Source organism: Rhipicephalus microplus, chromosome 5 (assembly GCF_043290135.1).
Source record: "Rhipicephalus microplus isolate Deutch F79 chromosome 5, USDA_Rmic, whole genome shotgun sequence".
NCBI lineage: Eukaryota > Metazoa > Arthropoda > Arachnida > Ixodida > Ixodidae > Rhipicephalus > Rhipicephalus microplus.
The window spans coordinates 220774318-220790419 of NC_134704.1; the positions used below are offsets into that span (position 1 = coordinate 220774318).

General features: G+C 47.0%; 1 protein-coding gene across 4 annotated transcripts in view; it reads left to right on the top strand.

Annotated features, from left to right (window-relative positions):
• The window catches only part of Mon1 (vacuolar fusion protein MON1 homolog), a 476225-nt gene that overhangs the window by 77818 nt on the left and 382305 nt on the right, over nt 1-16102 (top strand). For all 4 annotated transcript variants that reach the window (XM_075896523.1, XM_075896524.1, XM_075896525.1 and 1 more), the window contains one exon: nt 3129-3356. In XM_075896523.1, coding sequence (XP_075752638.1) covers nt 3129-3356 — 228 coding nt within the window. The remainder of the gene's footprint in view (nt 1-3128; nt 3357-16102) is intronic.

Here is a 16102-nt window from a genome sequence, read left to right on the forward strand (position 1 = left end):
TGTAGCAGGGACAACCACGACCTTAATACTATAAGAACTCGCAGTAACCCAGATGACACCCCACCAGTAATGATAAAAGAAGTCAGAAAAGCTTTGGAGAGCATGCAAAGAGGCAGAGCTGCTGGGGAGGATCAGGTAACATCAGATCTGCTGAAAGATGCAGGACAGATTGTGTTAGAAAAACTAGCCACGCTGTTTACGAGGTGTCTCCTGACGGGAAGAGTACCAGAGTCTTGAAAGAACGCTAACATCATCTTAATACATAAGAAAGGAGATGACAAGGACTTGAAGAATTACAGGCCGATCAGCTTGCTCTCTGTAGTATACAAGCTATTTACAAAGGTAATTGCTAACAGAGTAAAGGAAACATTAGAATTCAATCAACCAAAGGAACAAGCAGGATTTCGAACAGGCTACTCAACAATCGACCACATTCATACTATCAATCAGGTAATAGAGAAATGCTCAGAATATAACCAACCACTATACATAGCCTTCATAGATTATGGAAGGCGTTTTTTTCAGTAGAAACATCAGCCTTCATGCAGACACTGCGGAATCAGGACGTCGATGAAGTATATATAAACATCCTGGAAGAAATCTACAGGGGATCAATTGCTACCACAGTGCTTCATAAAGAAAGCAACAGAATACCAATCAAGAAGGGTGTAAGGCAGGGGGACACAATCTCCCCAATGCTATTTACCGCGTGCTTACAGGAGGTTTTCAGAAGCCTAGAATGGGAAGAGTTAGGGATAAGAGTCAATGGAGAGTACCTTAGTAACATGCGCTTCGCCGATGACATTGCATGGCTGAGTAAGTCAGGGGACGAATTGCAACTCATGATTAAGGAGTTAGACAAGGAAAGCAGAAAGGCGGGTCTTAAAGTTAATCTGCAGAAAACGAAAGTAATGTACAACAACCTCGGAAAAGAGCAGCGCTTCGAGATTGGTAATAGTGCACTTCAAGTTGTAAAAGACTATGTCTACGTAGGGCAGGTAATAACCGCGGAGCCTAACCATGAGATTGAAATAACTAGAAGAATAAGAATGGGGTATAGCACATTTGGCAAGCACTCTCAAATTTTGACAGGTAGATTGCCACTATCCCTCAAGAGAAAGGTATATAACAGCTGTATCTTGCCGGTACTTAGCTACGGAGCAGAAACCTGGAGACTTACAAAGAGGGTTCAGCTTAAACTGAGTATGACGCTGCGAGCAATGGAAAGAAAAATGGTAGGTGTAACCTTAAGAGAAGAGAAGAGAGCAGAGTGGATTAGGGAACAAACGGGGGCTAAGGATATCATAGCTGAAATCAAGAAGTAATGGACATGGGCCGGGCATGTAGCCCGTAGACAGGATAACCGCTGGTCGTTAAGGGTAACTAACTGGATTCCCAGAGAAGGCAAGGGGGTTAGGGGGAGACAGAAGGTTAGGTGGGCAGATGAGATTAAGAAGTTTGCGGGTATAAATTGGCAGCAGCAAGCACAGGACCGGGTTAACTGGCGGAACATGGGAGAGGCCTTTGTCCTGCAGTGGACGTAGTCAGGCTGATGATGATGATGATGATCATTATACTCGTGTAATGAACGCACTTTTTTTTTTTTTCGGAAAATTGAAGCAAAGCTGTGGTGTGTGTTTATTATGCGGGGCAAATTTTACAAAAACTTTTTTTGAGATGAGCAAGAAATGCAATAAGAAAAAAAAGGGGGGGGGGGGGTTTGTTAGGTATACGACAACCTTCCCGGGATAAGCATGAAATGCAGTAATGCAAGAAAAAAAAAAAGGATAGGTGACTTAACATTTCGTAACTAGCATACACGTACAGTGTTCCGAAACAGTTTCCTTATTGCACTTCGCTCATCTTCGGTGGTTGGTGTCGCCATCTTCTGCTAGCTGTTCCCACGCACTCCATAAAAGCGTTTTGTGCCTCTCTTATTTTTCCGATCTCTTTTGTTTACCAGCGACAGGGGTGTCTGCTGTAATCTTCAGGGGTGCCTGGAAGTGCACGATATGACGCACGTTGCAAACTTGTGATCATGACCAGTTTGGCATTGTCGCAAGTCTCACCGGCGTTGCTGCAAGCTACCACCGAAACATCAAAACAGTAGATAACAAGACTAATGACAAAATACAGCTGCTGGCTGCAGACTCTTCACTCGCTTCAAAAATCTTGAATTACACAAGGATAACAAGCATGAAGAGCAAATTGTGACTGAAGTGAGGATCAGGGTGTGTATCATGTTGCCGAAATGGTCACGCTCTTTTACGGGCGACAAGTAATTTTTTTTTCTGGGTTTCCAGGAACTGGCTACATATCTGCGGTGGCAACAGATGGCCCTTCGGGACAGCAAATTCTGCCGCTTAGAAATTGCATGCATGTGGTTGGGCCTTAAGTTTCGTATTTTCAGGAAGGGACCGTCTGTTGGCGGGGGCAGTTTCGTGAATTTCGCTCACTGCGGGCTCGTGAGCTGCGATGTCTCCACACATGCATCGTTTGTTGATCCCACTGTGGCACACTGATGATTGAAAAAAAAAAGAAAAAACGTGTGGTGTGCACAGATACAAAGCAAAACGAAAAACTGTGCATTGCAGCTGGTGAAGAGGGGAGAGAGTGAACTCAGGGGGTTTGCATATTGCAATAATAGAAAAGGTGAACAGGCAAGAAGTTGTCACACGTCTGTTCGTGGTACTGTAGTAGATGAATGTAGTGGGTGCATTTATTGCGCGGGTGAAAAATAAAATCCAGATTTTGATGACTGAAGCTGGGCCTGCGTTTATTATGCGAGTGAATACAGTATGTACACTCTGAATCTGCTCCAGCATGAGATGCTGGGTGGTAAAAAATGAGCTACAAAAAAATAGTATCGATAGCATTCGATTTAATGACTCTGTAAATTATTGTTTCGATAAAGACAGGTAACTATTTAGTACTAGTGATGGAGGTGCGAAGTGAGTGCTCAAGAGAAGCTTCAGACTGGGGGCAAGCATGTTACCAGAATGTCTGTCTGATGATTGCACATCTTGGCGGTCATGGCATATCTCTTATGCCTTGTTGTTCTACACCTAAAAGAAGGCAGATTGAGAATTGAGAGAACTGCTGCATTATTGACTCGTGGGCTCATCCAGATCCTGTCGGTGGTGACAGCCAGCCAGCTGGAGCGGGTATTCAGTCAGCGGTGCAATTTCGACTTGCGGCGGCTCCTGGCTGGATCCGAGCGCTTTCTCGACTCCCTGTGTGACCTGATGGACTGTGACCCGAGCTTCCTGCTGGGCGCAGTCCGCTGTCTACCCCTGGCACCAGCCCTGCGGGACCAGATCACTCAGGCCATGCTCAAGCACTGTGCCAAACACAAGGCAAGCACTCGTTCCTTTAATTGTTAAGCTGCACTTGCACAATGACATTTTCGTTATAAGAAAGCATTTCAGTTTTTGTCATAATTTTTGGGAGTCCTTGCAACAGAAATGGACTGAAAGAGAGAGAGACAGCAATAGGAGACCGTAGAGGGAAGACAAACTTTATCACAAGAAATGGAAAGAGAAAGGCACTCAAAACTGACCCAAAAACTACATACCCTATTTACACAACATTCTGCCATGCAGTGAAACCAGAACTAACTACAATCCACGTTAAAACCAATTCTAACCCTAACCAGTACAGTGAAATCTCGGTATAACGAATTTCACATTAACGAATTTTTAAGATTAGTGAACTTTTAAAAATCTCGCACCAACTGGTAATAGTTTCAATGTAAAATTATTTCACTACTATGTACTTCAGAATACCAAACTTTTCAGAATAACGAGTGTTAATTTAGTTCCACGTTATATTAACAACGCCTCAGTACTACAAACTTATGTTCTGAAATCCGTCGCGATCACCGGAGTGGTACGCAAGCAGACGACAAAGCAAACAGACGCCTTGCTTTTCGAAAAACGGGCGACGTTGTGGAGGAAAAAAAAAAATGTAAGGGCACTTTTTTTCTTTCTTTTTATAGAAACGCCGACGCTCCAGATTTACAAGCGAGCTCAGAGGCGAGGGCAACACAAGAGAGCAAAGTCAGCGAGGCAGTGTGGGAGTTGCTGAGCAGGAAGCATGGGCGGGGAAAACCTGAGACAGCGAGAGAGTGAAAAACGAAATGCGAGGAATTTTCCTTTTTAGCATTTTTTTTTCTTCGAAAGAGGCGATGACAGCCGTGACGCTTCAAGTTTTTCTTTGGAGGCCTTGTTTTTTCAGTCGTGTTCATCTGGTTTCGGAGATTACTTATCGCGTCCGCAAAGGAAGACCGCGTTTTGCGCTGTGGTTATACTACAAATGAGTTCATTTCTGCTTGCGACGAAGAAGCGAAAGCAGTTTTCGCTAAGCGAGACAATGGATATTCATGGATATTCTTCGGCAACTGGAAGGCAAAAAGCAGGCTGTTGTGACCAAAGAATGGAATTGCACCACAGGAATCTGGATGAGCTGGAGGCCTTCGCGCGGCAAAGTTTGTCCTGCTCACGTAAAAAAAAAATCACAGACTTCTTTAAAGTAAACGTGCATTTTTTTGGTTTTTACTTGTGCATTTTTTTCTCATGAAAAACGAGTTCAAGGACGCACCGTTGTAAATGTAAGTCGTTTTTGTTGGTGAAAAATATGTATTTGTGGTTACTTTTTTAGCTTTCACTATAACGACCTTTCAAAATAACAAACGAATTTTTGCAGTCCCCTGAAGTCCGTTGTACCGAGATTTCACTGTATATAGCCAATATTGCGTCTCGGTAATGAAAGGTTCTTGCTGTTTAGCACGCCGACTCAGTGTCTTTTGCCGTATTGACGATTCTTTGAGTTCGTCATCGATGTGTACTGCGAGTTCTTAAGGTCATCGTCTGTTGTTTCCACCTAACGAGCCGCTTGTCCTCATTGCCAGTGTCCGCGTTGTCTTCGGCTCTGCTAGGTTAAGCCCAACTCGTCAGTGGCTCCCCTGATGACGAATCACTAGAATGACTGTGGTGTGGGCCGCTACTGTCCTGGCCCAAAGTGCAAGAGCTGTAGACGCACCAAGATCTGCTGTGAAAGCGTCATCGATGTCCACCGCGAGCTCTTAAGGTCATGGTCTGTTGTTTTCACCTAATCAGCAGCGTGTCCTCATTGCCTGTGTCTGCGTTGTCTTCGGCTCAGATCGGTTAAGCACAACTCATCAATGGTTCCCCTGATGATGAGCCACTAGGATGACTGTGGTGTTTACCGCTACTGTCCTGGCGCAAAGTGCAAGAGTTGTGGACGGGCTAAGATCTGCTGTGAAAGCATGCGGCAAATCGGGGAACCCTCACTCGGGTCATCCGAGGTCAATAGCCACTCCCCTGGCCTCTACGCTGACAGCCTTCAGAATCGGGCAACTTCTGCTACCGTCGCGATGCTGATTTTTTAAATCTTTGCAGCTCGAAGCCACACAGAATAGTGCCGTTTTTTTCTTGTGAGTACTGAACGCTGGGCGAGTTGGTAAATCATCACTACAAAACTGCGCGAAAAAAATCGACAAGAAACAGAGAAGGCACACACACAAGCGCAGACTAGCAACTGACAGTTTATTGAAAGAAAACACTTATATACCTAAAGAAAAACTATGACGTGAAAGATTAGAAGTTGGCAGTGAGATAATCAATCTCTAGTTGGTGCAAAGTCACCGAAGGCCTCGCAACACACGTGTCGCCATACTTGTGTATATAAAAAGCCTCCGCAACTTCTCTCGCTGTCCTATCCCTGTGCCGTGACAACACCCTTGTTTCGTGAAATAAAGGGGAACACTTGCAATCCCTGCAATGTAGGCACAGATTCGACGAAGGGTGGGCCTTCAGCGATGCCCTGTGATCCATTAGTCGGTTGTTCAAACATCTTCCAGTTTGCCCAATATAGCACCTACCACATGATAAGGGGATAAGATACACCGCACCAATTCCACACTCTACAAACGTTTCCCGGTGTTTGACCACACAAACATACCACTTTTTTTCTTTTCCTTCAGCTTTCCTATCCACCATTGCGCACACTCGGCCCAACTTATTCCTGGACGAAAAAACGACATTAACACCGAATCTATGTCCCACCTTTTTCATGCGGTGGGAGAAGGCATGAAGATAAGGAATGCACGTGTAAGGCAAACGTTTATCTATGCCCGCTCTGTCATTACCTTCCCGTTTTAGTTTCTTCAATAATCTTTCACTTAGAAGACCCAGCCTTCCTTCTGGGAAGTTCGATAACCTAAGCCTAGTAAGCTGGTCATGAAAAGCCTCCGACATCTGATGCGGGCACGATTTGCACAAAGCAGATTCGAGACACGAAGTGGCGACACCATTCTTGACCAGCTTTGAGTTACAGGAATGAAAATCAAGAATGGGCTTAATCGACCTCGGCGAATACCGCCAGCACGTGTGCTCCTGCCCAATCCTAATTTTCAAATCAAGAAACTGAATGCAGCCATCTTTCGGGACCTCAAAGTTAAATTTCAAACCCCGTCCTTTCTCATTAAACATTTTCAGCACATTGACCCTGGACCTGACACAGTTGTCCATTTCAACAAACACCAGATAATCATCAACGTATCTCATTGTCTTAAGCGCTAAACTTTCTAAGCCTCCCTCAAGGTCTCGATCTATCCTCCCCAAGTATACCTCACTCAGTTTAGGGGCAACACGGGAACCTATGCACACACCCGATTTCTGCCTATACACACCACCTTTCCATTCTACCAAAGTCGAGCGAAGATACATCGACAACAGTTCCAGGAAGGACGCAACAGAAACTCCGCACTCATTTTGGAACTGTAGGGCGTCGTTGTGGTCCTGTATGCAGTCTCTCACACTTTTCATCAAGGTTTCATGCTCCAACGAGTAAAAAAGGTCCTCTACATCTATGCTAAACACTGACATAGGCCCGGGGGGTACCGTCCTCAGGAACTGAACGACTTCCTCGGAATTCTTCACCCGAAAAGGATCCTGCACCTTTAGAGATGATAGGTGCTTTTGCAGAAATGCTGATACCAAACATTGCCAAGTTCCGCGTTCTGAAACAACCACCCTAAAGGGATGGCCCTCCTTGTGTGTTTTGACGGTGAAGAAAAGGTTCAGCAAATTGCCTTTCGCACCTCGCACCGCCGCAGCCAACCCTTCAAGCCTCAGTTGTTCCAGTAAGGCGACGGCCTTTTTCTTCACCTCCTTTGGTTTTTCTTCAACCCGCTTGAGGTTCTTGTGAACAGCTTGCATGCCCTTCTCAGAAGGGCATGCAAGCTCTTCTCTTCTCTGTGTGTGTGTCGAGCAAGAACCGCCTCGTGGTTCATCAGAGTGGGGGCGTGCCCTGAAGATGTCCAGAAGTTGTGCGGTTGGATTGAACCTTCGCCAGGCCATGCTAAGCGCATTTGCAAGATACTAAAATCCGAGTGGTGGAGACAGGCAAGGCTGTATGAAGACTGTCTTAAGACAACCTGCGGTGTTGTGGCAGGTAGGGCTGTGTCTGCTAGATACAGGGAATGGTGCGCCACCAGGTTTCGTATCACGGAATTCCTTTGGAACACGTTGCGACCCATGCTCCCGAAGAAGAAAAAGAAGGAAGCACGGGAACCCTCTGCCAAAGTCATCTCTCTGGATGGCATCGTTTTGCCGGAAGCTCATCTGAAGACTCTAGGACTGGGACCAAAATTCTGCTTCGAGCCAACCCTTGGATTTCCAGAAATCTTGGCGGTGGCACGTTCCGTTGCTGAACGGGTGCCTGAAGGTGAAAGGGGAAGGTGCGTGGCCGAAGGAGCTGGTGTGGTGACTACGCTCAGTGGAAGTACTGGAAGGAAGTGCAAGTTGAATTCCTTGGTGGATTACATGGGTTCAAGCAGCATCAGGCCATTAGTTGCTGACAAGGAAGGGAGTTTCGTCCTCATGTATGAGAGGACTTTTTCTGAGAAGGGCATGCAAGCTGTTCACAAGAACCTCAAGCGGGTTGAAGAAAAACCAAAGGAGGTGAAGAAAAAGGCCGTCGCCTTACTGGAACAACTGAGGCTTGAAGGGTTGGCTGCGGCGGTGCGAGGTGCGAAAGGCAATTTGCTGAACCTTTTCTTCACCGTCAAAACACACAAGGAGGGCCATCCCTTTAGGGTGGTTGTTTCAGAACGCGGAACTTGGCAATGTTTGGTATCAGCATTTCTGCAAAAGCACCTATCATCTCTAAAGGTGCAGGATCCTTTTCGGGTGAAGAATTCCGAGGAAGTCGTTCAGTTCCTGAGGACGGTACCCCCCGGGCCTATGTCAGTGTTTAGCATAGATGTAGAGGACCTTTTTTACTCGTTGGAGCATGAAACCTTGATGAAAAGTGTGAGAGACTGCATACAGGACCACAACGACGCCCTACAGTTCCAAAATGAGTGCGGAGTTTCTGTTGCGTCCTTCCTGGAACTGTTGTCGATGTATCTTCGCTCGACTTTGGTAGAATGGAAAGGTGGTGTGTATAGGCAGAAATCGGGTGTGTGCATAGGTTCCCGTGTTGCCCCTAAACTGAGTGAGGTATACTTGGGGAGGATAGATCGAGACCTTGAGGGAGGCTTAGAAAGTTTAGCGCTTAAGACAATGAGATACGTTGATGATTATCTGGTGTTTGTTGAAATGGACAACTGTGTCAGGTCCAGGGTCAATGTGCTGAAAATGTTTAATGAGAAAGGACGGGGTTTGAAATTTACCTTTGAGGTCCCGAAAGATGGCTGCATTCAGTTTCTTGATTTGAAAATTAGGATTGGGCAGGAGCACACGTGCTGGCGGTATTCGCCGAGGTCGATTAAGCCCATTCTTGATTTTCATTCCTGTAACTCAAAGCTGGTCAAGAATGGTGTCGCCACTTCGTGTCTCGAATCTGCTTTGTGCAAATCGTGCCCGCATCAGATGTCGGAGGCTTTTCATGACCAGCTTACTAGGCTTAGGTTATCGAACTTCCCAGAAGGAAGGCTGGGTCTTCTAAGTGAAAGATTATTGAAGAAACTAAAACGGGAAGGTAATGACAGAGCGGGCATAGATAAACGTTTGCCTTACACGTGCATTCCTTATCTTCATGCCTTCTCCCACCGCATGAAAAAGGTGGGACATAGATTCGGTGTTAATGTCGTTTTTTCGTCCAGGAATAAGTTGGGCCGAGTGTGCGCAATGGTGGATAGGAAAGCTGAAGGAAAAGAAAAAAAGTGGTATGTTTGTGTGGTCAAACACCGGGAAACGTTTGTAGAGTGTGGAATTGGTGCGGTGTATCTTATCCCCTTATCATGTGGTAGGTGCTATATTGGGCAAACTGGAAGATGTTTGAACAACCGACTAATGGATCACAGGGCATCGCTGAAGGCCCACCCTTCGTCGAATCTGTGCCTACATTGCAGGGATTGCAAGTGTTCCCCTTTATTTCACGAAACAAGGGTGTTGTCACGGCACAGGGATAGGACAGCGAGAGAAGTTGCGGAGGCTTTTTATATACACAAGTATGGCGACACGTGTGTTGCGAGGCCTTCGGTGACTTTGCACCAACTAGAGATTGATTATCTCACTGCCAACTTCTAATCTTTCACGTCATAGTTTTTCTTTAGGTATATAAGTGTTTTCTTTCAATAAACTGTCAGTTGCTAGTCTGCGCTTGTGTGTGTGCCTTCTCTGTTTCTTGTCGATTTTTTTTCGCGCAGTTTTGTAGTGGTTTTTTCTTGTCTGGGATTTTTCACTATGACTCGGGTCGTGCACCACTAGCTTTTCTCCAATCCAATGTGTGAACATGTCATGTATGCGCATCACCGAGGCCTCGCGCACCATGCCAGCATGTGGAACACGTCTCGCGCCAATTTACTCATGACAGTTTTCACAACTTAGTTTATATTGGGGGGTTTCCCCCTCAGGAAAAATACCAAGACAGACCGGCAGCAGCCATCTTTACTCTGCCTTGCCTAGGCCGCTACTGCCCGCTGCCTGCGGCTGCTGTGTGCCACGAGAGCACCCACGATTGTCCCTCTCTTCTACCTATTATCAGTGTATTCGTGGCTGCCACATCTGTGTGCCCATTCCCCTAAAAAAAAAATTGGCCCCGTATCTGCATTTAATCTGCAAATGTCGTCGAAAGATGATAGTCTTCCATGTGGAGAGAGTGAACAAAACATTTATTTGATGTTCTGCTCAAGAAAATCGGTGAATGGTATATTGGAAGCGCTGCGCTAGAGTGCCTCGAGCGTGCGGCGGAGGCGAACGAGCGCATGAAGTCACGTCACACGTGAGACATGACTGCCATCTGGCAGTTTTTTTCAAAAACAAAGAGCATAGCTCTGAGACGGGTGTGGGCGCCCGCCTCAGAGGCGATAAGGTGTAGAATGCAAGACGACGGGTAGGTGCCACCACTGTCTCGTTTTAGCAAAGCGTTGGAAACACTCGCCTTTCCGTGCAAGCCTTGGATGGTGAGCGCAGCGTGATAAGCGCTACGGTTCTTAGTATTGCTTATGTATGCCTTTTCTAGTAATAGACGAACATGCAGAATATATACGTGTTGTTATGATGCCTCAGATATGCGCAATAATTGCTTTTTAATTGACAATCGCACACGTATGAACGCTGATTCTTGAGCAACATTGGTGGTCGCTGCGGATGGGGTCAGCCATTCGGGCTATTGGCTGGTGCTGTTTAAAATACCCAGTTCGTAGTAACGGCGGACAAACAGACAAATGTACAGACAGACAGACCAAAGTTTTCGCGACGAAGGTCCTCAAGAAAGACTATCGTCTTAAAATTGGGAACAACGATACGGTATGCTTCACTGCAGTAGCCCAAGCAACTTTCCGGTCTACCCGTCTTTCCCATTTCCCATCTACCCTTGGCCACAGCAGAACGCACATGGCCCACACGACCACACATTAGCAAAGTTAGTCCAACAGGTCACCAAGGTCCCAGTGGTGTCCGCGGCAACTTGGGGCTCATCCTTTTTCGAGGCAGCAGTCGTCATGGCGGCAGACTCCTTGCTGCTGTTGTCTGTGGTTGCCTTTTCCTTGTAGACCGCAAGTTTCTCCTTGTTATTAACGCTGAAATTTGCGTAATATTCTTGCGGAGCCTTGGCTGCATCCTCGTCATGCTTTACCTCGACCTTCTCGCCTTTGTCTTTGCTGTCCGCTGACTCATCTTCGTTGACAGGTCCCATTGGGGCCGCCTCAGTCGACGCTGCTTGTTGCTTCTTCACTTTCGTTTTTAATGCACCTTGAAGTAGTAGCCTTCTTGTCACCCCACGCTGCCTCCAAGCTGCTCACATGGCCCCCATCTGCAGACTGCCCCGCCGCGGTGGTCTAGTGGCTAAGGTACTCGGCTGCTGACCCGCAGGGCGCGGGTTCGAATCCCGGCTGCGGCGGCTGCATTTCCGATGGAGGCGGAAATGTTGTAGGCCCGTGTGCTCAGATTTGGGTGCACGTTAAAGAACCCCAGGTGGTCTAAATTTCCGGAGCCCTCCACTACGGCGTCTCTCATAATCATATAGTGGTTTTGGGACGTTAAACCCCACATATCAATCAATCAATCAATCAATCCCATCTGCAGACTTGTTTTCACGCTGGGAAAGTGTCCTGGCCAATTAAGCCTTGACCTTCTTGGTCTCTCTCTCAGTGCACCACTCTATTTCACTGTCCGAGTCGCCTGCCTACATTTTCTTGCAAATATGTGTCGCTGCGTCGACTGCACTCCTCGGTTGAACCCCTCCCCAGAAACCACGTCGCTTTCTAATATAATCTCATTCAGTAGTTTCTCAAGACCGTGCTAGTTCCGCCTTTTCTTCCTCTACTCCTTCACAGGCATCTTGGTCACCTGTTTGTACTTGTGACTGTGCATGCCATCGCCTGCCCCCTCTTGGTCCGCAAGCCCGTCTTGCCTCGCGTCAACCTGCCACACCGCGTCTGTGTCACTGATATCCCATGCACTCTACTAAGACAAGTTGGTCTCTTCCTCACCTCCCTGGAACTGGCCTCCCTTCTCCAAGACAATCACCACAGCCAGAGTAGACACCTCAGAACTCAGGCTCCCAAGGGCTCGCTCGTACCTGCAGATGCCATCGGCATCCGGTGCTGCTTCATCATGTGCACTGCCTGCGCTCACCGTGAAGTTAACCCTGGTACGGTGCTCCGTCATTCCATGTAGAGTATTCTTTGTGGTTGCGTCATTGAGGCACATGTCGCGAACGGACGAGATGTCAATGGGAGTCCAGCCGCCGACGAAGTGGTTGTGATGCCGAGGGAGTCAGTGAGGCACAAGTTGGCTCGAAAGGAATGTCGGGACATGGTGGCATGAGGGGGGGCTCACTTGGCTTATGGGAATATTTGAATGCTCTGAATATTCGAACGTATAGTAGAGTATTCGAATTTGCTTTGATTAGAATTTAAATTATTTAAAATTTCGAAGTATTCGCAAGGAATGAATAGGTGTATGCCAATCTGCATATAACTGCTTGTAAAAGTGGTTTCACTGCAGTGTAGGGGTGTTAAGCCGTGAAAGCACCTATGCAGGGGAAATCCGCTCTGTCGCGAAGCCCCCCTTCAAATTTTAAAGGGCCTTGCAACACTTTTAGAGCAGGGTCAGGAAATGCTGCTAATCGGTAGTCGAGGCAACCGATACCATGCGAGTTAAATAATATAGTGCAGCACGTCACCTGCGATTCACAATAGTCTCTAAGTCAGCTAAAATATGCCTTCTCTCAGCAGATGATGTTACCAGCTCAAAAATCGCTCGTCACAGCCACTGTATCGGCCATGGGCTGAGAGCATGGCGCGCTCAGTCGTTACTGGGGCTGCGGTGGGAGGTCGCCACTTCTCTACTCGTATGTGCACAATAGCACTGAAAAGCCACATATTTGAAGGAAAAAAGAAAAAAAAAAAGCAAGAAAAAGTTCTCCCCCACGCTTAAAGGCAGACCACCCAAGGGATACAACCGGGACGGTGCTTACGAAGAGATCCAAATTCACACCAAAAACGGCAGGACTATTCCTATAGTGCAACAAATCAGAGTCCTTGGACTCATCATCGAGTCTAAAAGTACGAACGGTGAAACTGTCAAGAGGTTAGTAACCAAAGTCACCAACGCAATACGGCTAATCAAGAGAGTCACAAACAAACACCAGGGCATTAAAGAAACTAATGTCATCAGGCTTATTTATTTATTCGCCATAAGTCATATATCTAAACTGGTATACAGCCGAAAAACTCAAAATCAACACACTCATACGAAAGGCGTACAAACAAGCTTTAGGCCTTCCAGATAGCACCAGCTACGAAAAACTGTTTCAACTGGGCTTACATAACACTTTAGAGGAGCTGATAGAAGCGCAACAGATTGCCCAGTCGGAGAGACTAGCCAGCACGCGCACAGGACGGTGTATCCTTGACAAGTTCGGTATAAATTACCATAGTCAACAAGGAAGAAAAGTGTCGGTTCTAAAGGTGACCAGGGCAAAAATCTAGGACCCCAATCTTCCCAAAAACATGCACCCCGAACTTAATCTGGGCAGAAGAGAAAGCCACGCTAGAACTCTACTTAAGGCCTACGGCAGAGACAAGGAGGCATTGTTTGTAGACGCAGCGGAGTACCCTAGTCACAAATCCTACGTTGCGGCAGTAGGATTTGTGACCGACCGCAAATGCGTAAACACGTGCTCCATACGCTCGGATAATTCCGAAATTGCGGAAGAGGTGGCTATTGCACAGGCCATAATTTCCCCAAAGTGTAGGTATGTCATCATCGACTCGCAGTCGGCAATCCGTAACTATGCACGAGGAAGAATGTCTCCCGAGGCAGTCAACATACTCCTCCGCAAGGCAAATCTCATATCATCCGAGGAATTCGAAGAAAGGTATATTATATGGTTCCCAGCCCACAACCCGTGTGCGTCCCTCAATCCCAACCTCAACAAGGAGGCTCACCGCGTAACGCGAGGTCTCACTTACCGCACTCGCGATGGAGCTTCACATGAGGTACTGGGAGGAGAGGAGTGGTGGGAGAGGGACAGAATGTTTAGGTTCTGCGACATTATCGAATTCTATCAAAAGTCGAGGCGCAGATTTCCACCACCTAGCTCCACATTAGACAGATCTCAGGAGGTTGACTGGAGGCGACTTCAAACTAGAACATTTCCCAACCCGAAGCACCTAAATCGCATCTACCCCGAACTATACCCAGATGACTTGTGTAAGCTATGTAGCATGAGACGCGCCACCCTAGAGCATATGTTATGGGAATGCACACAGATACAGGACGCCAATGCAGTCTCCCCAGAACAGTTTGGGGCGCGTTGGAGAGCCGCGCTGATGAGCTCAGATCGGACAAATCAAATATGGGCCATCCAGCGAGTACGGGAGGCGGCTGAGAGACAGGGTCTCTCCACCGCCCCTGGTGCGGCTTAGGCCAACGCCTCAATCCGCTGGTTAAATAAAGTTTGCTCACTCACTCACTCACTCAAGAAAAAGTTCTCAAGGTCACGAGACGGGCGTGACATATTTTCTTTCCTCCTGCCATACCCCCTGCTTAGCTTCCAGCACTTCCGTCGGGACGGGAGGAGAGAATGAAATTGCAGCATGCGACAAATTTTTGCACTTGTTAATTTGGGAGGCAATAAGTGTCTTTAGTGAATTCATTGCATGGCTACTTGAAAAAAATGTTGCAGGGCCCCTCTAAATGAACATAATACCTTCAAATGAATTCATCATTTTATTAAGCTTAAAAGCTTATTATGACGGCTTATATGCTCCAAGTATAATAAATTTTAGGATGTTGCGTATCTTATTGGTTATTACTCGCATCTTACTGAAAGTCAAATCCTGCTACTACCTAATGTTGTTCCAATTTCTTTCAAACAAAAAAAAAAAAGTGGCATTTGTATAGGGGCCCTATTTCAAAAAAAAAAAATTGTGCAGGTTAGTTAGGTCGTGATAAATATGCCCATTTTTCTTTATATGTCACATATACTATTCTAATTCGATTCGAAATTATTTGGCCAAAATCACTATGTGCTTCGAACCTAAAATTAACTATTCACACAAGCTTAGTGCTAAAAAAAAAAATCGGCGCGTCAACTTGCTGAGCAATGCGGGCGAGCCCCTTGAGGGGAAAAAAGGAGTGGCCAAACAGGTATGGCTTGTTGTGAGCGGGGCATTGCCGCAGAATGTGCAAGACCTTATCAGTCTCGGGGGGGGGGGGGGGAGGGGGGGGGGGGTTCAGCTCGATGAAACAGCTGCTGCATGGCTCGAACATATTCCTGCAGACCGTCTGGATGTTGTGTTCGGCGGTCTAGCTCTCATAGGATACAATCGCCGTAGCTTACCGGCAAGAGCACTTCTCAGAATGCCACGACAAACTGGTTTCAGCACAGGAATGGAGGCTGGACATGGTGCCATTGTCCTTCGACACCACGCAGGCCAGCTGGCAGGACCTGCTGAAACACGTCAAGCTCTGAGAAGCCGCAAGAAATCGTGAAGTTGACGACGAATTTCTTGACATCCTGGCTGGCAAAAGTTGTCAGCAGTGTCATCAGGGCCATGGTCACAAACTACCAGGTTGCCCCTCTGTCTGTTGCCCAGGGAACGGGCCCCATGTTGCGTTTGAGACCCCTCAGGGAAGACACCAAGATGGATATTTATTCCGCTGCACCTCCGTAAGGTGGCCATACTTGCTCGCCGCACACAGCAGCTTACTGAGGTACTGGAGCCCACCATCCCGAATGATGTCACGACACCATGGCGTCGAGCCACAAGACAAGACAGCAATGATGACAGACTCCCTGTGCCAAGGAGATTGAAAAAGCTATTTACAGAAACTCGCATCACCTACCAGGCTTTTGTACTCACTCACTTCAGGCTTGGCCTACAATCTACGTGCTCTAAGCTTTGCTTTCCCGGAGATACAGACAACATGGCTCTCGTACCAACAACTCAACAACTTTCTTAAAAAACACAAACCACTTGCGAGCAGAAAGAAACAATCTCAATGTGCTTACAAGTTCAGACACGCCACCAGTCTCCTCGTTCTCAACAAAGCACACTGCAGATGCTGGTTTCCTTAGGCCTACTCTACTGCGGCTTAAAACAAGAAGTGGTTCCGAGCCA